The sequence below is a fragment of the Ambystoma mexicanum genome, chromosome 5q (genome assembly GCF_040938575.1).
Source record: "Ambystoma mexicanum isolate Mex_15411 chromosome 5q, UKY_AmexF1_1, whole genome shotgun sequence".
Classification (NCBI taxonomy): Eukaryota; Metazoa; Chordata; class Amphibia; order Caudata; family Ambystomatidae; genus Ambystoma; species Ambystoma mexicanum.
The window spans coordinates 640302751-640324525 of NC_090933.1; the positions used below are offsets into that span (position 1 = coordinate 640302751).

Sequence of the window (21775 nt, forward strand, 5' to 3'; positions counted from 1 at the left end):
AGATGGGTGATGAGGTGATAGTAACCTAGGTTGCTGGGATACATAGTGGGTTTCTTTAATAGAGGGAGGATTTGTCCCATTTTTAGGGTCGATGGGAAGGTGTCTTGAGTTAGGGAGCTGTTTATGATCTCCAGGTAGGGGAGTAGAGCTTCTGCAGGGAGGGTCTTGAGGATAGATTCTGGGAGAATGTCATATGTGAGGGCATCCAGGGTTTCTACCAGGTCCTCTGTCGAACGTATCTTGAATGTTGTCCAGGGTGTGAAGATTTCACGAGGAGGGACGTGAGGCCGGTCTGTGGATGTGAATCTCTTTACACTGTATTAGGTTTCTAGTTTGTTATGGTATTGTCTATAATTGGATTTTTGTAAAGCATAGGTATTACCATGTGAGTGGCCTCTTGCCACTGATATTTTTAATGCATGATTAAGGACACATGCAGTGCACAAATACACCCCCAGGACATCTTGCGGTGGTGGATACTTCTCTGCTTTACTATTGATTGATTGATATTTTATTTCTATCGCGCTCGTACACAAGTGTTTCAGAGCGCGACAAGGCAAGGGAGGGGAACAGGGGAGAACAAAACAGCGATCTTACTAGGCCCAGTGACATTGAGAACGCGCAAGTGCATGGGAGAGGGGGAGGGGAAAAGTGCATGGAAGGGGGAGAGGTGGAAAGTGCGAAGCAGAGGAGAAACAGATAAATAACAATAAATAAATAATAAAGGCAACAAACAGTGGTAATGCAGCCAGCAATTTGCAAGTGGTAGGTTTAAGGCAGCAGACAGGGTAGGTCTGATAAGTGCAGGAAGAAAAAAGGGGGGGCTGTATGGGTACAGATACAGACGCCAGTGCAAGGGGTGGCCCGGAGGCAGTGCGGGAGGGTGGCAGGATGAGCAGGTACCTGGGCCCAAAAGACAGAGGGTGGCCAGGTGCAAAGTGCCAAGAGAGAACAGATCAGCAGGGGAGAGGGGGAGCGAAGGCAGAAGAAAAAAGGAAGGTCTTGAGGTGCTTCCGGAACCTGAGATGGTTCTCCTCAAGTTTTAGAGTGGCAGGGAGGCTGTTCCAGAGGGAGGCCCCAGTCGAAGACAGAGATCTACCACCAGCTCGTTTCTTAGAAAAACAACTGACCCTGAGAGAGTTGGAGGTAGAGGAGCGAAGAGCTCGAGAGGGGAGGTATTTGCGGAGTGATAGCTGAAGGTATTTTGGACCCAGGCCCCAGAAAGCCTTGTGGACAATGCAGAGGGTTTTGAATACATACTAAGGACAACTGAGTGGAGCTGTTAGGATACTAGAGGGGAACAGGGAGGGTTGAAGTGGTCAACAAATAGCCACGTTTTCATTTATTTGAAGATGTTTCCGAAATTGTTTTGTTTTTGCTGAAGCACATCAGGAGATTAGCAGGCATATTTTGAACACACTGAAATCTTTGGACACGTGGCTCTTGGGGCGAATAAATACAGAGTTTTGGCCATGCTCTGCATGTGATATGTTTGTTTGTTTATTTGTTTATTCATTTCATATGCGCACCAGACCCAAAGGTATCAGGGCGCAACAGTTACAGGCTATGCAAAGCTTAGGTTCAACAGTTATAGTATAAGGTATATTACAGGACATAGACAAATCAAATATATAAACTATTATACAGTTGGAATATTTACATATTTACAGGGCAGAGAGATCAAATATATACAGTTGGAGAAGATGTAATTGCCATACAGGGTGTTCGCAAGGAAGGGCTAAGGATCAGCAGACTTAAGCCTGTTTATGTAGTTGAGTCGGAATTTCGGGAAGGTTGATTTTCTCTGATGGTATGTGGCAGGAAGTTCCATAGTTGGGCAGCTTTTAAGGGGAAGATACAGCCGCCAACCTTAGAAAGCTTGAATCTTGGGATAGTGAGACAGTTGGAATTAGAGAGTCTTGTGGCTCTGTTAGAGGTTCTCCTCTGGAATCTGTCTGTAAGATAGGTGGCGGCTGCGTTATTCAGTGCTTTGTAGGTGAGGGATGCCGTTTCAAGCTGTATTTTGTTAAGAATTGAGAGCCAATTATTTTGGTGTCTAATTATAGTTATATGTGATTTCCTGGTCACACCGAGAGCCGCTCTTAAGGCGTTGTTTTGGAGGATTTGCATCCGCTGGATAATCGATTTGTTAGCCCCGATATATAGGGCATTGCAATATAAGTATAAGGGCTCTGGCCAGGATAATGCAGTTTTCATTAGAGAGAAAGGGTTTACCAGTTCTAATGACCTTGCAGGTGTAGGCTGTGGCAGATGCTATAGCGTTCACTTGTTTGGAGAAGGAGAGGGTAGAATCAATGTAGAAGCCAAGGGTCTTAACCTCCTTTGCAACCTTAATGAGATTGGCATGAATTAAGAAGGAGGAGTAGACCTGGTCTATTTTTTTTAGATTAGCACGGGTGCCCAGGATGATAAACTCTGTTTTATCATCATTCAGGCATAGACCATGGGTAGCCACCCATGTCTGGAAGATGAGGTACACCCTATTCACCAAGGCCAAATCCTTAAAGTAAACCCCTGAAAGCGGGAGAAGAATCTGAGTATCATCTGCATAGTTAGTGTAGGTGATAGCAAGATGGTCCAGATCGTCGAAAAGGGGCTTAGTGAAAATGTTGTACAGAGTGGGGGAGACACAAGATCCCTGAGGCACACCAAACGTGATAGGGATAGGGTCTGCCGCTGCAGAAGGGGAGAAGACCCTCATGGTTCTATTACTTAGGAATGACTTCATCCAAGTTATAGTGTCTTTGGAAAAGTGGGCAGCTGAAACAAGGGGGCTGCATAAAACCATGTGGTCGACGGAAGGAGGTCAGTTTTCCCTTTATCTCTTAGTTCGTCGATTTGGGACTTAAGGTCGATAAGGGCGGTCTCGGTTCCATGTAATGGGTGGAATCCGAATTGTCGTGCTCCTAATAGTTTATGGTTTTCCAAGTATTTTTGAATTTGGAGGTAGGCAATCTTGTCAAAGATTTTTAAGAGAAAGGGCACTGTCATGATGGGACGATAATTAGTAGGTATAACTGGGTCAAGGGTTTGCTTTTTTAACAGCGGGAGCACCCATGATTGTTTGAGATTCGTCGGGATTGTACCGGATGCAAAAGAGGCATTGACAAGTTTGGAAATGAATGGGGCAAGGTCTCTTGCTGCATCCTTTATTAACTGAGCTGGGCAGAGGTCACCTTGGCAATTGGATAGCATAGTATAACTTTTTCTACCTCCAATATGGACGTTTTGGTAAAGTTAAATCGGGCGTGGGAATCGGCTACTAGTTCTTTGGGGTGTTGGTCCAGGGCAGTTTTGAGCATGTGGGATATGGAGTTTATTGAGGGCTTTTTTAATGCTATTTTATTTTGGAGGTTGGATACTTTGTTAGAGAGTGCCTGTTGAATGTCTGAGCACCAGGATTTATCCTTGATGCAGATGTCAGGAATAGGCATGGGTGTTTCAAGTTCCTTGAGGATCGTAAGTAATTCTTTCATACTATAATTGGCATTTGAGATGTGTTTGTTGTAGGAGTTGCGTTTGGCTAGGCACATTTATTTTTTATATTGGGAAGAGACAGCGGTTAGTTTGGTTTTGTTAGTTCCAGATGGGGATAATCTCCAGGCGGTTTCGCAAGACCTTTTTAGTTGTCGTAGCTCCTTTAGTTGTTTTAGTTGTAGGGTAAACCACTTATTTAGGTGGGGTTTGGGCTTGCTAGGTCTGAGTTTGAGTGGGGCAATATTGTCTAGTGAGGTTAGCATGATTTTGTTGTATTCGTTCACAAGCGTTTCTGGATCTAGGTTGTCTGCAAGCGCATTCAGGGTGGGGAGGATGGCGGGGATCACCTTGTTGACAGTAATGTTCTTTTTAATCCTTGTTAAGCAAGGTGGGGCAATAGGTGTAGCTAAAGAAAGTAGTCTTGCAGTCAAGAGGGTAAATGACAGGAGAAAGTGGTCAGTCCAAGGTTAATGTGTGATGGAGGTGATATTGGCAGTGCAATTATAGTCAGCCACCCAGTCGAGTGTTCTCCCTTTGTTGTGGGTGGGTACACTAATTTTCTGGGAAAGGCCACGTTCCGACAGGATGTTGGCAGTAGCTGTGGCATGTTATTAAAGCCCAGATTAAAGTCACCTAAGAGAAGAAGTTGGGATGACTTTTTAAGATTGTTCGAGAGTATGTTGTCGATGTCCTCATCAAATGTTCCAGTAGGGCCAGGAGGTCTGTAGATAAGGTGAATGGTCAATGTTTGGGAATTAACTGGAGGGAGTTTGGCAGTGAGGACTTTGCAGGAATGGGTGAGTGGTGTTGGAGCTAGTCTCATGGAGAGGCTGCATTTGGTGATGATGGTGATGCCTCCACCTCGAGCTTTATCTCTGTACTGTCTAAGGCTAGTGTAGCCATCAGGGATGGCTAGTGCAAGAAAGAATATACAATGCTTTAAGAAAGACTCTTTTCTGAATAGGCAGCCACTGGAGTGAATTCAGGGCATTAACTGCCAAATCAAAGTGAGAAGAACAAGTAAGCATGCAGGCAGTTGAATTGTGTAGCCTCTGTAAATTATGACAGCAAATGTTCTGGTTGTCCATGATATCCTTCATAGTATGACATGAAGAAATCCTGCCTGCACCATAGAATTTATGTGCCGCTCTAGCGACAACATAGAGTCTAGCGGGATTCCGAGAGTCCTTACCTGAGCACCTTTATCAGGGCTTGTACCTAAAGAAGGGGGACACCCTTCCCTTGGCCATACCGATTCTGGAGCTCCAACAATCATAATCTCTGTTTCGTTAGCATTTTGTTTTCATTTGTTATTTAGTATACACCAGTGATTATCTTATAAACTAGACGTGAACTGTGCATTATCATTTGGTCTTTTCAGGATTATAGAAATCAATATCTGTGTGTCATCAGCATAGGTGAAATGGGGGATGTTGTATGATGCCAATAAATACAGCAAAGGAGCCCTGCGGCACTCCACAAGTCAATGGAAAGTGTTCATACTCTAATGGTGGCATGATACTAAAAGTCTTCCAAAAGGAAGACAGGCAATTCAATGATTGGTCAACAATTCTGCTTAGAGTATCAAGAGGAATTCGGTGATCAACAGTATCGAATGCTGCAGTGATCCACTAATATGATTGTACTGAACCTTCCTTGATCAACTAAAATGTTCATCTCATCTGACATGAAACCAATAGTGATTCCATACTGTGAAATAGGCAGAATGCCACCTGGTTAGGATTTAACATATTATTTGTTTCTACAAAAGCTGATAATTTATTTACAGTGAAACCTTCAATAGGTTTGGTCATATATGAAATATTAGATATAGTATGAGAATTGGCCAGATCTCCATGATCAGCCTGAGGGTTTTATAACAGTGCTTTCAACATTGTATGTGTTTATGCGCCTGGAAAGGTGGCTAATACAATTGTCTGATGATTGACATGTAAACATCGTTCTCGAATGCTGGGATATGTGGTACCAGTCTTGGACCCTCTCTGTGTAGCCAGGGGCAGGGAGCTAAACATTCTGCCCTCTCATCTAATTTAAAGGCAGGACCCAGTGGACAGCCTCCAAAGACGGAGCCTGGGTCCTATGTATGGAGATCAGAGCCTCTGGCAGGGTTTAGGATCCGTAGGTCTCTGGAGCTGACAGAGACAGAACCTAGAATGGACAACATGGGCGCCTGTCTCAAAACCTTAAATATCAAACCAAAAGGCAGGAGACCGAGCTCTGCAAGCTACCACACTCCCTCCAACTGCCCCTGCCACCAGCAGGTTATGCTGACCTCGTAATGAGGCTAAGAGTATTCCCTTTCCAGTATCTAGAAAAAGGAAATCAATTTTGTTTCAGGCTTCAATGCTCTGTTGAGCTCATATCTATATATATAAAAGTAAAAATGTGCTTGAGGTGGGATTTGTGGCGAAGTGTTGTTCCTTATATAATTCCACACCGTTTCACCAATCTGAACCAAATTTTGCATGGTTACCTGTTAGGTCCATCTGGACATTACTGGTCACATCACATTTGGACGCCCCACTTCTTTCCCCAGATTTCAGCAAAAGTCAAAATGTCTTTGTAATTTGTGGGTTTGTGGCAAAGCGTTGTTCCTTATACAATTCAACACTGTTTCAGTAATCTGCACCACATTTTGCATAGTGACTTGTTAGGACCCTCTGGACATTACTGCCCATATGACATGTGGGCAACCCACCCCTTTTCATGGATTTCAGCAAAAGTCAACATATGTTTCTGGGTTTGTGGCTTAGGTAAGTGTTGTTCCTTATACAATCCCACACCGTTTCACCCATCTGCACCAATTTTGCATAGTTACCTGTTAGGACCCTCTGAACATTACTGGCTACATGACATTTGCACACCCCACCCCGTTCCCTAGATTTCAGCACCTTCACACATATGACGGTTCCCTGAAATCGGCGAAACTTCAATGTGGTCGTAGAAGGACCAGCCCGACACGAGGAACAAAACTTGAGGTCCATGCCCTAGTATGCACGGTTTCCAAGATATTTGCACCACAACAAACTGCACCATGCCAGGGATAGGATACAGGTGGGGAGAGAGCACAGAAAGTCCCAGTATGCAGCAGCACACCAACACTTGCCTCCCCCAACATCTGCTCCGGGGTATGTCAGCCAGCCACACACGCCCATTCTCAGTGCAGTTTACTGCAGGGTGCAAAGCACATTAAGCGATAAGCGAATGGGAACAGTGTCCTACAGGATCAGTGGGTTCCATGTGTTAAAATCGTGGCAAAAATGGCCGTGGACACAAAATATTGCAGCAAAAAGGCTGTGGTTTTGCTGCCGCAATCCATGTAAAGGATACGGGGGACAACCCTGCACCTCCCCGGACCCATTATACCATTTAAGGTGAGCGGGGGACACCCGCAACCCCCGCGCCCCTTAAATGGTGTAATGGGATACACCTTTAACAGGTCAAACCACAGCATTTTTGCTGTGATTTTTTGTACTGGTGACATTTTTGCCGCGATTTTATCACTGCATACCATTAGTGTTATCTTGTCTGTCTACAGAACCTGTTTGGAGAACGGGTACATTTGGTAGTATATAATAAAGTCAAACTTAATGACACCAGGAAACAGAGACATTGCTATGGGGTGATTTAGGGGGCTATAGCCCCAGGTCTTTTGGTTGTAGCCTTGCATAGAAGCTCAGGGGCCACAACCAAAAGGCTAACTAGCCCTGAGTCCCAACAGTCCCGACATTAGCGTAGCCCGGATCTTTTCCATACCCAGCAACACCCATGCCAGGAAAGATAAACCAAATAAATACACATTCATTCCCAATATGTGCTTTGGGTGGTGTCAACATGTTCACTTAGGCACGTGGAGGTGACATGGCAAAGATCATCAGGTTTGCCCCTGATCCTGCTCACAAACAGGCAGAAAAGGAATCTGTGTCGCTATCTGTGGCGGGTCGAAATGGCATAATACATGTGCGATGGCGTAATACATGTGCGATGGCAATACATTCACCCAATTATAAATATGGCCCTTAAAGTCCCATATATATATATATAATATATATATTTATTTATTAAGCATTTAGCACAAATTGGTACAAACCTTTTCTCCAATTTATATGTTGGTAGGTGGTGGCTGCCACCTGCCAAGGTACCACATCAGCTGATGGCCATCTGATTTAGAGCTGAGTGGCAGAATCATCCTGTTTGTGCTGGTGAAATGTATCCCAGCACTAGCAATCCAAAAGGAAGCAAGCTTTTGGGGTGGCCTTGTGTGTCCCACATGTGGTCAGCATGGGCGGAGATCAGAGAAGTGCCTATGGCCCTGGCAGCACTTAGGTAGGTGGAGGCTCCCTTCTATCCTTCCTTAGGCCAGCCAAATTCTCACTGGTTTCATCAGCCTGCTTCATATTTCTTGCAGACGCCTAGTAAGCCTCTAGCATAGCTGAAGATCAGGGAGAGGGCGTAGGGATCACCAACATTTGTATTTGTATTTATTTAGATTTATATCGCGATTTAAGCCAAAGCGATTTACATGAGGAACAAGCAATTACAACAAGCAATACATAACATTGAATCAAACCAGAAAACAGTACAGGGAACAATTTACATTATTGGTGGGGTTAAGTGCATATGGAGGGGGACTGAAGTGAGAGAGGAGGGTTAGAAGGTGAAGGAGGAGCAGGATTCAGTGGAGAAACAGGAGGCTGAAAGATGCTAAGGGGGTAAATGGAAGAGGTAGCATTTTAGAGAAGTGCGAAATGAGGGGTAGGAGGTAGTAGAGCGGACTGGGAGGGGAAGGCGGTTCCAATGGAAAGGAGCAGGAAGTTGGAAGGAGCGGAAGCGGGAAGGGGCACAGGGTGGAGGAGGAGAAAGAAGGAAGAGATCTGCATTATTGTGCTTCTAAGCGCCCCCTCAGTGACATTGGGTACAATATTGTGGTTTCTGTCAGACCAGGTGGAACAGCGCACCCAACAGACAATGGGAAACCACCTTTTCCTTCCACAGACTGGTAAACCACAGGGACCTGCCTTCCATGCTGCCATGCGTGTGCACAGGTGCATGCACGCGGGGGAGCTACTCGGCATTTCGTTTTTTTGTTGTTAAATCTTTTTATTATTATTATTACAAACGAAGAAACAAAAACAGAGACCATGGTAACAGAGGCATTGCAGCCTATACAGCGGTTGTACAGTATGAAGGCTATCGGTCAATCCAAACTAATAGGGCAGGTAAAGGGTTAAAACACATGCGACATTATGGGTACAACCCAGGAGTGACGCGCATGGTATAGTATGGTTCTTGAAACAGCCCGGCAACATAACATACAGCCGGGGATAATAGCAAAACCAACCCCCTAATCAGCCCCAACTTAAACTACCCCACTGACCCCTCCCCTCCCAGTGCAATATTCAGCCCACGGTCCAAGGTAACAAAAGCTTAGTAGGGTTATCGTATGAACATGGATGGAGGGGGATATTAGCAAAGGGTATATCCCTGTTTATAAAACCATACCCATGTGTCTTATAGCCTAGCCAACAGCTACTCAACATTTCTGAATGGCATGCTGGCTCCCACTCCCAGGCTGCCCTCTGCAAACTCCCCCAGCATGTGAGTATCTTCACTGCCATGCTGATGCCCATGAAAGACGTGGCACTCCTAGGTGACTTCCTTAATTTGGAGGAGTAGCTTAAGCAGCCAGTGGCGCGAAAGTGTTGGAGGTGAATTTTAGGCGGAAGTGCAATAGCCCAGAGGCCCATGGGCGTGTGGCACTCGATAAGAATTAAAATAAATAAATAGAAACAGGGCTCAAAGGCAAGGAGGACTTCAGTTCATACTTGAGTGAACCCTGTTTATGTCAAGTCCAGCTGTACTTGTCAAAGGTTTATGTATTCTATTTATTCATTTATTGTGTTTTGTATATCCCGGACCTGGCTCCTCAGGGTGTCAGAGCACCTCACAATGAAAATGATAAACAGAGATCGGCTCCGGAAAAGGCACAGTGGACGTACACAGACAATACATGAATAAGAAGATGTTAAAAACAAGTAACATGACGCATAATGTCCCGTAGCCCTTTATAGTGAGGTACACTGCATTCAGGAACGTATAGAAAAACCATTTTGAATGGGAAATCCCCAGTGAAAAGGGCTTTGTAAATCAGGACCTAAATATGTAACATTTTTAATAATGAGCATCTAATTAATATCATGCACACTACTAGTGGCTTCAAGGTCATTCTATTTGTACTGAATGACCACTTGCTTTGTGTATAGAACAAACTGCTGAGACACTGCAATGATCCACTTTGTCTGCTTCTGCTAAATCTTGTATTTTCCAACTGTGAGACATGCCGTTTCCACCATTGTGTGGTATACAGAGCTATACTTAACACCCAGTGAAAGGGTGGATCACTGAGAGTCGCAACCGTTTGTAGTGTACACACCCAAGTGGGAGTCTGTCTTTAACATTGGTGATTCATTCATTATGCACAGAGAGCAAAGCCAGTAGTAATGTGTGCTATCCACAAGCATTACAAAAATTATTACACTTTTTTAGATGTTAATTATACATTCATAAATGTGCTGTCAGTGCACCTTATGATCTATATCAAAATATGATATATGTATGAGTAGCGTTAAAATGTCTCATTCCTAAATACCTGCCTGCCAGAGTCCTTCGGTCCTCTGGCTCCAACTCTCTGCAAATCAAACGTTTCTCCAAGCAGAGAGTAGGAGGTAGAGCCCTTTCCTCGGTGGCTCCTCCCTCTGGAACGGCCTCCATCCCCCTTCAGACTTGAGCCGGAACTTCTTAAGTTCTGGAAACTTCTCAAACCTCCCTTTTCTCTTCCCTCCCTCTCCCCCTCCCATGCTAACGCTCCCTCTGCCCTTGTCACTGGGGCCTGGTCCATTCAGAGACATACAGGAGCCAGACCACCACTCCTACCAGTCCCTGCAGCATCCCTTGCCAGCACCTGCCCTCTGGCTCCCTTCGCCAGACTAGCCCTAACCTGGTCCTCCCTGTCCCCTGCACTCATCCTCCCTACCCCATCTCTTTCCCCTGGCACTTGCCTCCTTGGCCCCCCGAGCACTTGCCCACCCCCTCCCTTTGGGCACCCCTCTCGTGCACCTCTCCCTTTTACCCCCCTGAATTTACCACTTTGTCTTACACTTGCATGGTAGGATTGTCACACAGCCAATATAACCGTTTTTGTTGTTCTACTTCTTTCCCATGTCCCCCCTAACCCCCAACTTATCTTGTGGTGCCTGGAAATACTTGTGTATAAGCGCCATACAACTGTCCAATAAATATCCTTCTAATGTAATGGATAAGGAAAATGTTCTTTGAAACTTTCAGGTGACTTGGCTGAAACCTTAGATTCAGTCACATGACACAGGACAGGAGGCTAAACTAGTAGTCGTGAGACAAGGCTGGAACACATTTTGTGGTGAAAGGTGAATGCAAAAAGCTGTTAGCACTCAGGGTTTAGTTTGGTGCCTACGGCTGTCCCTCTTTTTTTTGTCTCCCTTGTACTCTCCCGCCTAACCCAAGCATCTGTAACCCAGTTAGTGCTGCCAAACGGTAACCCCTTCTATCTAATCACTATCTTTGGCTAGAGGTGTCTGCCTAAATGTTGGCTTCCTAGGCTCCCTCAGGGACTTCCTAACTTTCCCTACTCTAATCAGTTGTTAGTGGTCCAAAGGGAATGTGGGATAGTGCCTTGCTCCGCTAGGTTGGATTCATGCCAGATCACCTATGCCCATACTCACCGCTTCCTTTCTCCTCTTGCTGTCGAACCTTCACCTTTCTTCTCCCACCCCTCTTCTGTCCCTCGGGTGTTTTACTCCTAGCTCTCACTTCCACCCTTTCATGTTGCATCGTCTCGCCCTCCCTTTCACTCCTCAACAGCACTATTCCCTTCTGCTACACTTCTACTATCCTCTTCTGTCTGTTTACTTCCTCCCGCTACGCTTTTCCTCCTGCCAACTGCTATTCTCCCCTCTCCAACTACTTCTCTCCTCCCACCAACTACCGCTCCCCTCTCACCAGCTTCTACTCTCCTCCCACCACCTACATACATACTCTCCTTTTGCTGCCTTCATTTAAGGATCTGAGGTGTCTGCCTTCATTTAATGATCTGAGCCTCTTTGCAATGAATTTCCTGGACTGAGCAGAACATCTGCTCTGCCTTTCCTCCGCTCTGTACAGGAAAACCGCCTTCCTTCTATTTTGATGCAGGCAGACAAATTGAATTCTCATAGATTCTGCCAGCATTTTTCACTCTTAAGCAGGCAGAATCCATAGTAATTCATTGAACCGTGAGCCACCATGTGTGTGCATGGCGACCGGCATTACAGCTTCTTTGTTGGTGAGGGTGGAAAAAGGCACAGCACTACTAGACCACCTGGAATCCTGTGACTTCTGCCCTACTGGACCCGAAAATTATCGAAATCCCATAAAGGGAGAGGGCTGAGATTTTATAAAGGGTCGTTTTCATGGGATTTGCACCCCACTTAACTTAGTCCCAGAGTGTTTAAAATAGATTGTAATCTTACATTGAAATGTGTCCTTCATACGCTACCCAATGTTGAGTTATTAATTGTTTAGAAAGGGGACTAATAAATGAACCATCCTGCCTTCTTTTCTTGAAGATCTTTCTCCATGGGAATAATTTGAACAGTCTCCACCAGCTCATCCACCCCGAATGCCTGCCCTCAGAGTTTGGAGGCACCCTCCCGCCCTACGACATGGGAACGTGGGCCAGGACACTACTTGGCCCGGACTACAATGATGAAAATGAATATACCCACACTTCGTACAACGCCATGCACGTGAAGCATGCACCTTCAAATCCGGAAAGAGAGTGCTCGCCAAAGTACATGAAAAGGTAGGAGCATATTTACCCTATTCGTATCTCAGTAACCATCAATTGTGGGGGTATTTGCCAATTAGGTTGCCCTCCTATCGGGCTACCTCACTGAAAGCCTGATATCACTGTTGTTGATAAATGGAATGGATCAATGGTACTAAAATAATGACAATTTCAGAAGGAGAAAATACTGCTGGATGGTAAAATATACTATGTTGATTGTTAAATGTACAACCACCAGTCACATTTACATTACTAGCAATCATGTCCTTTATAGAAAGAAAAGGCACCTATTAAAAATATGCTCTAGTATTGCCTTACATATGTTCAAAAGATCAGTTTTAGCTGCTGCTACCTTAAGTGTTGGTGAGGTGTGGTGAAGAGTCAGAGAATGAAGAAAGACTGGCATATGATTGCTGGGGACCTGTTGCTCCCCTTACAATGTAAATGGCCTTTATCAGCAGCAGTGTTTCAGTCCCAGTACTATTTCTTTTAACTGATGGAAAGGCAAGAACATATATGTTCCACCAGTTGTATGGGTGGTTCTTTGCATCTACAAAGAGCCTTTTCTTGGTGAATTGCAAACCTAAAAAAAAAAAACTTGGTGAAAACGTTTTTGATTAATTATGTGTCCAATTGTTATGTTGTGTCCGACTTAGTTTTTACCAATGTCAACTGAGTGGATTCCAGCTTAGATTTTGTGAAGTGTCTTTTTAGAGTGTCTTCATGACTTTTTTTCCCTTTGGTGTTCGGTTTTCTAGTTTCCTTTCCTAATTTCTGGATTTAATGTTGCTTTGTTGAGTGGCAACACCCCCACAAGACCTTCTTTGGTTTTTTTGTTGGTTGTTTTAATTAAAACATCCACTGCATCCCTCTTTATTTTCTTTGTTCACTTATTTTATTGACTTTTTAATTGTTTTGTTCTCATTCTCTTTCCCCATTTACATATTTATCTCAGCAAATAAAAATCTATTTATTTATATTTAATAAAGTATGGATTGACTCACCTTGTATAGCCTTGGGCGTTATTACATTAGTTTAAAAAAAGTTGTATTAATTACCCCTGATTTTATGAAGTCTGCCTTTATTCAAATGTAGATGTTTCAACTTTTCCATTCTCTAATACTTTTTTTTATTCAGCCTTCTCTGGGAAGTCTCTCTTCAGAATCCTCTGATTTCTTTCCACCAGATGAATTTCTGATAGTTCCATGGGAATTTGTTGCTTGAAAAATGTCGTCAGGGAGGCGAATTTCTTTTCCAGACCCCTAAAATGCTTTCACCAAATATTCTAGGAGGGCTGTCATTTACGATTATAAACTCCAATCCTAGAATATTTGGGTAAATTGTTTGATTTTACTAAGGGTGCATTTTGGGGGAAATGTCTACCTCTGGCAGCATTTTCCTTGACGAGATGTTTACTGAATGTTGTTGCGTTGTTTTGCCTACAAGAGTTTGCTCATTTGAATTTCCTCCATTCACTCACAACCTGCGCTGTATTTGTGGATGGTATAGTGATACAATATCCTTAAGTTCTTTGAAACCAAAAGACCCCCCCTTTTCACTACAGTCCTTGGCATTGTTGTCATAGGCGCAGGACTGTGGAAAAACTGGAAGAAAATGTGATAACACGAACCTCTCCAAAGAAATCTGACAATGCTGTCAGAGACAAGTCAGGCTCCACAAAAATGCAAATACAATTATACAAATCTCTCTCACTGAGCAGGCAAGAAGTGAAAGAGAGAACCTCCTTTCCTGGTCATGTGACTTCTCAGCATACCTGTTTTACGTTATGTGCAAACTTACCGCATATCTTCTTAGAGTGTAAGGACTGTTCCCGCCCGTTCCTGTCCATGGGAGAACCGGCCAAGTCCTGTAGTTACCAGGAATTTACCGCACTGTAACTGGGCATGTGAATCCTGGCTACGCCTGTTACTGAATAAATATTGACTTTCCGTACGAGTTACTGGGCATGTAGCGACCGTTGTACCTGTCACTACTTGTAGAGGAACTGAGGTGAACACTCCAAACAAATTGCACTGCACATGTGCACATTGATAATACATGTTAGTAAGAATACAGGAATTAGACATACCAGTTACTGAGCAAAACAAGTTTTTGATGGAAGTGGGCATGTAAAACTGGTAACAGCATTCGTTACTTGGCATTTGCACAGGGTGATAATTTGAATTTGGGCAGCATTGTGGACGCTGGTTACATGAAGATTGCCTGTTACTACAGCATTTTGAAAATGGGGACAATGGGCCTCATTCCGGGTCCGGCGGTAACCCTGCCGGTATTGCTGGCAGGTGCCCACCGGACTCAGAATAATTTACCAGCGCCAGACTTCCCAATGCCACAGGGAGATTATAACCCCGGCGACTATGGGAGTGGGGACCACGGAAGAACCGGCACCATTGCTAATGGTGCCGGTGCTTCCGTGACAGTCTGTCTACCGTGGCCGCTGTACCCGGCAGGTTCAGACCTGTTGGGCACAGTACCTCCGGCAAGTAGACCTGTAGAATGCCGGTTCGGAAACAACAGTGCCGGTAGGCTTAGCAGCCCTGTAGTTTCCGGGACGGCATACTTGTAATGAGCCCCTAATGTGTGCATACATGTGGCATTTTGGGAACATAAATTAGACAGTTTATATGTACATGTTTGTTTGTTTCATGTCCTCATGAGGATAGCTGAGGGGCAATGCGCTCGACTTGAAAGCAAGACAATGCGGAGCAACGCAGGTTCGATCCGCGGGTTCACGCTTAGAAACCTCTGGGTATTAAGCATGTTATAAATAACCAATTACAATAACAATTGTCATGTTTGTCTTTCTGCGGTAAATGGGAAAATAACTATTGGGGCATTGCAAAAAGTGACAAACAATGCTGCTTCTAAGAAATTGTGCAGATTGAACAATAATGTACGGCTAAATATGATATATGTTTTTGCAAAGAGACATGTATGCACTATGGCTAGTCTTCATGCATGGAGACTCAAGGGTTAAAGTTGACGAGTTGAAATCTGTCTCATAAGGTGATGGATGCAGGTTCTCACCATGGGTGACCATCGAGAAAGGTTCACATGCGTGTCGCGTGTCGATAGAAGGGATTTGATGGAACATAAAGTTCACCCTTTTTATGTTGGAAGTCCCATATCTCTCCTAGGAGTGACCATTAGATGAATGTGTGCCTGCTGTGATGGAAAGTCACACTACAAAAGCCCAGGGGGCAAGTCTACTGTTAAGGATTCAAAGCATCTCCTTCTCACCTGCTGCGTCTCATAGTCTCCCAGGGTTCCCTTTCAGTGTTCCCACACTCTACTCCTAGAGTCAGCATCATGAACACTTTTCTACGATGCCATCATCTTCTTCTTACCTTCTATTTTTTTCATTCTTCTATAATCCTACTAGTGTTAGTTAAATAAGGACATAATTCCCTGGATATGTACAAATTACACAGCAAAAACCCCCTTTAAAAAGGATCTTCAAATCCCATGCAGTTTTCATTCAGGTTGTACAAAACTTGCTGAAACCTATCCCATAGGTCGCTCATGCTCCCATAGAATGCATCCATTAGCCCCCCATCCAATGCATGCATATGTCGCTGTCCAACGTGATTTTAAACTATGTCATTTCCGCAAACATTCCTTGGGAGAGAACGCCCATCTACCATGTAATGTTCTATTCTCATTCTGTCCAGGTAGGATGAACATACTGGCCAAGTGTGCTTTAAAACACACCATTTTTCTCTAACATTCCCTGAGGAAGAAGCCCAAAACCCCAATAAAACTTTATTTAAATACGATTACACTTCGAAGAAAGCTGGCAGAGTGTGCTAACATTTGCCACTAATGTCCAAGAAATTGCTAATTTGCTTTAAAATATAACATTTACCATTACTTTTCGCAAATATCCCTTAAACACGTGTAGAGTTTTCTTTATAAAGCATTCCATTTTAAGCACAGCTCCAAAAGTTACTATTTACCAATAATTTCACCAGATTTCTTTAGTCTGAACCCCTAAACTCACTTAAAAAAAGTTCTGCACTGGCTCAATGTGCTTTTGCCACCAGTGTTCCCCAATATTAATTTCGATAGAAAAATACAAATAATTAAAATATGTCAAACAAATCCATTGTGGGATTTAGGGTACCTCCACGTTGGACGGATTTCGAAAACATTTTATCACAATTGTGCAAACCCTTCACGTTGATTGGTTACTGTGGGCCATGCCCCCCGCCTAAAATGGGTCTGCCTCTGTATCGGAGGCAGACTTGGAAGGAAGCGGGCAAGGTGGCAATTGCCCCCCTCTCTCCACAGGCTGGCTGGGCTCCTGCCTTCTGGGCTAGAGCTGCAAAAAGAAAAATGTAAATAATTGAAACAGTCAAAGTCCTTCCGAATTCAGCCTGCCTCAAAAGAAACAAGTTCTGCAAGGCCTGCTGTGTAGATGGGGTGAGGAACTTGTCTTGATTTCAGCATTGTAGATGTGCCTGGGTGGCTCCCACACATGGGCCTTGAGAGTGAGTGAGTGAGTGAGTGAGTGAGTGAGTGAGTGAGTGAGTGAGTGAGTGAGTGAGTGAGTGAGTGAGTGGAGTATAAGCTGCAGGAGCATGTTCTGACTACCCAGCTGCAATGTACCCACTTACAGGACAGATTCTATGACCCTGGATGGTAAGGTTGTCACCACGGCCCCCCATACACCACTGGTCTGATACAATCGGCAGCAGCTTATCACAACTCCTACTTTCCAAGGAAGAAAATGTCCATATCTGTTTAGTTTGCCTTCGGTTTCGTTCTATAAGAATGTTTCCCCCATGTTCTGAGGAATTTCTTGATGTCTACTGAGTTAATTACAAAAGAAGTTTCAAAGCTCCCCGAAAAGCATCCCTGGTGGTTATCCAAATGGAAGTTGGATTGGTCGTGGTGCTTGCTTTTGGGCACAGTTGAAAAACACACACAGAAAGATATAGCATTCAGGAATTAGTAAGACTATAAACTAAAGGGAGGTCATTGGGAGTTGGGTGGATTTTATTTAATGAAATACCGCTGCAGAAAAATGCCACCTCTCCCGGTGGTGTTTCTAAAATTCCACCCTATTCAAAGTACCATCAGCGGAGGTGATATTTCTGGAATACTTCCAGGGTCATTTCATAAATACCACAATAGCTGGTGGTTACGTACATTTTTTTAAACATTTCTTTCAGCCATGTTCTACTGTACTATTTCTCTGCACAAAAGGTTCAATTATGTCCCTTTTATTTATTACGTAGGTGAGGTGGCGAGAGGGAAAATTAGAGATGCTCACTTTGATGCTCATTTTGAACCCCTGGAATGGACCCTTTCCCCCTAATTCTGTGACAATTGTTCATTGAGACACTCATGCAAATTAAGAGATTCAGATATATAGATACAAAGTCACTGGAATACAGATACATCCTTCGACCTATAACACACACACACACTTTTTTGAAACACACATACATATAGTAGGTTGCTCATGCTCCCTCTCCATCATCAGATCCCAGGCCACTTCCCTCTGCTGTTACCTCTGCTTCAATGAATTGAAATATTCTGCTGACTTTCCAAGAAGATGCAATTTGAGGGCATAATAAAAGTCAAGTCCCCTCAGCGTCTTTCGCTCTGCATTATCCAAAGTCCAGACCCAATAGCCACAATTTCCAGCTAGACACTCACTGTGTATTCTTGTTGTGCCTGGCAGACATTAACAGGCAAATCATGGTGTTCTACTGTCTGCATGTGAGTCAGGGCATTGGAATTGGTGAGGTGCAAGTATTGGGCTTGGTGTGATGGGTAACTAAAGGGGGTGAGTGGCAAGAAATTGCTGACTGAGCAATGAGGGCAAGGGAAGGGGTTGGGGAACAGAGGTCTGAAAGTTAATTCTAAGAAACGGTTGGTGTTGAGAATATGGAACAAAGGGAAGGATACCAGAGGTTGATGGCATGTAAAATAGGGTAAATGTACCCTACAGGGGTACACATCTGGAAAGGTCAGCGTGCTGATTGACGGTTGCTGTGATTTGTGTTTAGCCTGCATGCCACTGCAGCCAATTGTGAGAGTGGCTCGACCCTTTTCTTTTTTCTGACAAAGTGGTGTATACTTGCTTTATGAAGTTATGTTTCAATGAAGACTTTGCTTATATTTTTCAGGTTGTTTTGCCATGTGTCTTGGTGCTTTTAAAGCACACACAATTGTACAGACTAAGATTATAAATATAGTCTGTCCAACCGCAGATGTATTTGCCTTAGGATGCAGACAATTAATAGACTTCCCTCTTGTAGATACGCTGGCGCTTTGAAAGCTAGATTTCTTTAATTATTTATTCATCCCTTGAATAACATCTTTGAAAAAAGGGTTTTGTTGTTTCTAATATTGAAGATGGAAAAGGAGAAGATAAAGTCTCCCCTGCTTTCTAAATTGAAAACTGTGGAACCGGGAAGACAGAGCTCAAATCTTTACCTTTCGCACTTCATACATGATGTGATCTTGAGCAAATAACTTTTTATCACTGTTCCTTATTGTTCGTAACTATCTTTTGAGAAAGTCTGACTCATATGGTTTTATAGTCTATAGTGTTACTCTATAAATAATAATTGTAATCATTTATACAATGTGTACCAGTGTGGGGGAGGGTGAAAGTCTCACTCATGTGGTTTTATAGTCTATAGTGTTACTCTATAAATAATTATAATTGTAACCATTTATACAATCTGTACCAGTGTGGGGGAGGGTGAAAGTCTCACTCATATGGTTTTATAGTCTATAGTGTTACTCTATAAATAATTATAATTGTAACCATTTATACAATCTGTACCAGTGTGGGGGAGGGTGAAAGTCTCACTCATGTGGTTTTATAGTCTATAGTGTTACTCTATAAATAATTATAATTGTAACCATTTATACAATGTGTACCAGTGTGGGGGAGGGTGAAAGTCTCACTCATATGGTTTTATAGTCTATAGTGTTACTCTATAAATAATTATAATTGTAACCATTTATACAATGTGTACCAGTGTGGGGGGAGGGTGAAAGTCTCACTCATGTGGTTTTATAGTCTATAGTGTTACTCTATAAATAATTATAATTGTAACCATTTATACAATGTGTACCAGTGTGGGGGAGGGTGAAAGTCTCACTCATATGGTTTTAGAGTCTATAGTGTTACTCTATAAATAATTATAATTGTAACCATTTATACAATGTGTACCAGTGTGGGGGGAGGGTGCACGCTGCTATTAATGATGTTCTTGTTTAAAATACAGCAACAATAAATGCTAACGCGAGAGTTCCATTCAGGAGAGCCAATATGATAATAGAACATACAGGCGAAGTTACCGTGTAACAGAATCGATTGCTGCGTGTTCTCATCACATATGGGGCAACGCCCCACTAACGCGACTCCCCTGGTTTGTGAACCTCACAGGAAAGGGGCTGACGGGGCACAGTCCTCTCTATTCCCAATAGTGCCTACACGTTCAGCTATCTGCATTGCAAAGTGAAGGGTTCTAGAGTTGCTTTGTCCACAAGCAGAATGGCGCCCTCATGTGCACATTCAGAGAGTGAAGTTAGCTTCCCAGTTGTTTTTTAGAGCTCTGTAGCTGGTTCCCTCTTCCTGAGCGAGCATCTCTTAACATTACATTGCGTATTATCATTCAAGTGCTATTTTTATATCGCAAAAGCCTTTGCAGAGAATGCAGCTAAATAATTGTTGCAAACTTTTCCAGGCACCGAACGGAAATCATTATGCAAAAGTAGGCATTCATCGCAGGTGTAATTGTTGATGTAACTGCACTTAAATAGAGGCAACAATTAATTTCCCCAGAGTGGAAAGGAAGCGCTGCTTTCCCTTGAAGGCTGATTGCTGTATTTTTATTCCAGCAGTTAAACACCAATATCTCGTCAGCTGAATAATTACATGACTGATTAAGGGGGATTGTGTGCTCACAAAACCAAGATGGAATTCATCAACCCCTCTACGTCGCGAGACATGCACGGAGGTCTCCGCTGATGAGCCCTCGTGTTTGCTAAATAGGAGCCCCGCGCATTGAAGCGTGCTGCGTTTTGGCCTTGCCAGGCTCGAACAAACAGAGTTCAGCATTTCTGATGTGTTATTTATCATACAAACCAGCTCTCTTAAATCACAAACCAGCTCTCTTAAATCACAAACAAGCTCTCTTAAATCACAAACCAGATCTCTTAAATCGCTGGCAGTGCCTAAAAATCACACCGCACAAATCCGTTTTTTAGCGCTTTTGCAAGTAGCATTTGCATTAGTGCTAATGCAAGTGTGCGTGCGCAAATGGTTATCCACCCTCAAAACGTTGCTATCCGGCATTTAACTAACCAACACTATACAGTTACTGGCAATGACAGGTGCCCGTTAATAGAACGGCCCAATTGATGGAACGCCAGTGACAGAACTGCTATTATGTTTTGGTTATGACTTTGCTAAGGATGAAGTCTTCAGGATACCAGGTTGGAAGAAGATTAACACGCATTGGCAAAGACAACAGTTTTGGCTTTTGTGTAGGCATGGGAAAGGCGTTTGCCAGGCACTGCCATAGTGGTATTAACCGGCCATCTGTGGCTTTTGCGTTTGTTCTTGGGCCAGGGGGTGTGTTGTGTTGTTCAATGCTTTGCATTCTGTCTTCCATATTTATACCACTGCAACGTTGGTTGTGGTGAGAGAGGTGCTTCTGGGTGCTAATTATGGATGTATTAATGATATGTGATGGCATGTTTGTAAAAGGAGAGTCTACTGCGCAACAACCTAATTTTGAGTTGTTTGTATATTAACCCAGTGAGTACTCTTGTGTAGGTCATCGTACGTAAATTAGCCCAGTCCCTCATATTCTCCCATCATGTATGATTGCAAGTGCCAGAGCCTTCAATGATAACTACGTCTTTGTGTGGGTGTTTGTTTTGGATTCCTGCCTGTGTCCTTGGTTGTTAGTGGTGTCTTGGTTGAGGGTATTGTTGTGCAGGGTGTATTTCGTTACCTCTGCAGGCATGTATGTAAGTTATTTCTGTCCCTGTTCTTCCGTTGAGGTCTCCGCTTCTCAAAATATACTCTTTGATTTGGAAGGAAAAGCATTCTAGTTCTATGGTGTGAAGGTGTAAAGGAGCCGGTAAAATAGCTTGGCTGGTTGATCAAAGGGGTGTTCTGCATGTCGCAGGTTCAAATCCCGGAAAGGCCAATGTAATGATGACGCGGAACGGTAAGGTTAATATACTAAATTAACTTTATTACGGCGAGCCCGCCGAAACATCTACTCCTCCAGCTGCCTCCAGTAACTGCCACTGCCGTCTCGTGACTTCTACTCATTTGAATATTACGAGCAGGCAGAAGCTCACGCGACGGCACGAGCCAAACAAGCTTTTACAATT

The 21775-nt window shown here is 43.6% G+C and overlaps 1 protein-coding gene across 1 annotated transcript in view; it reads left to right on the plus strand.

Annotated features, from left to right (window-relative positions):
• CLVS1 (clavesin 1) overlaps window positions 1-21775 on the plus strand; it is a 973486-nt gene that overhangs the window by 687340 nt on the left and 264371 nt on the right. Inside the window, exon 5 of the mRNA XM_069621099.1 lies at window positions 12159-12394. Within this exon, the coding sequence (XP_069477200.1) occupies window positions 12159-12394 (236 nt within the window). The remainder of the gene's footprint in view (window positions 1-12158; window positions 12395-21775) is intronic.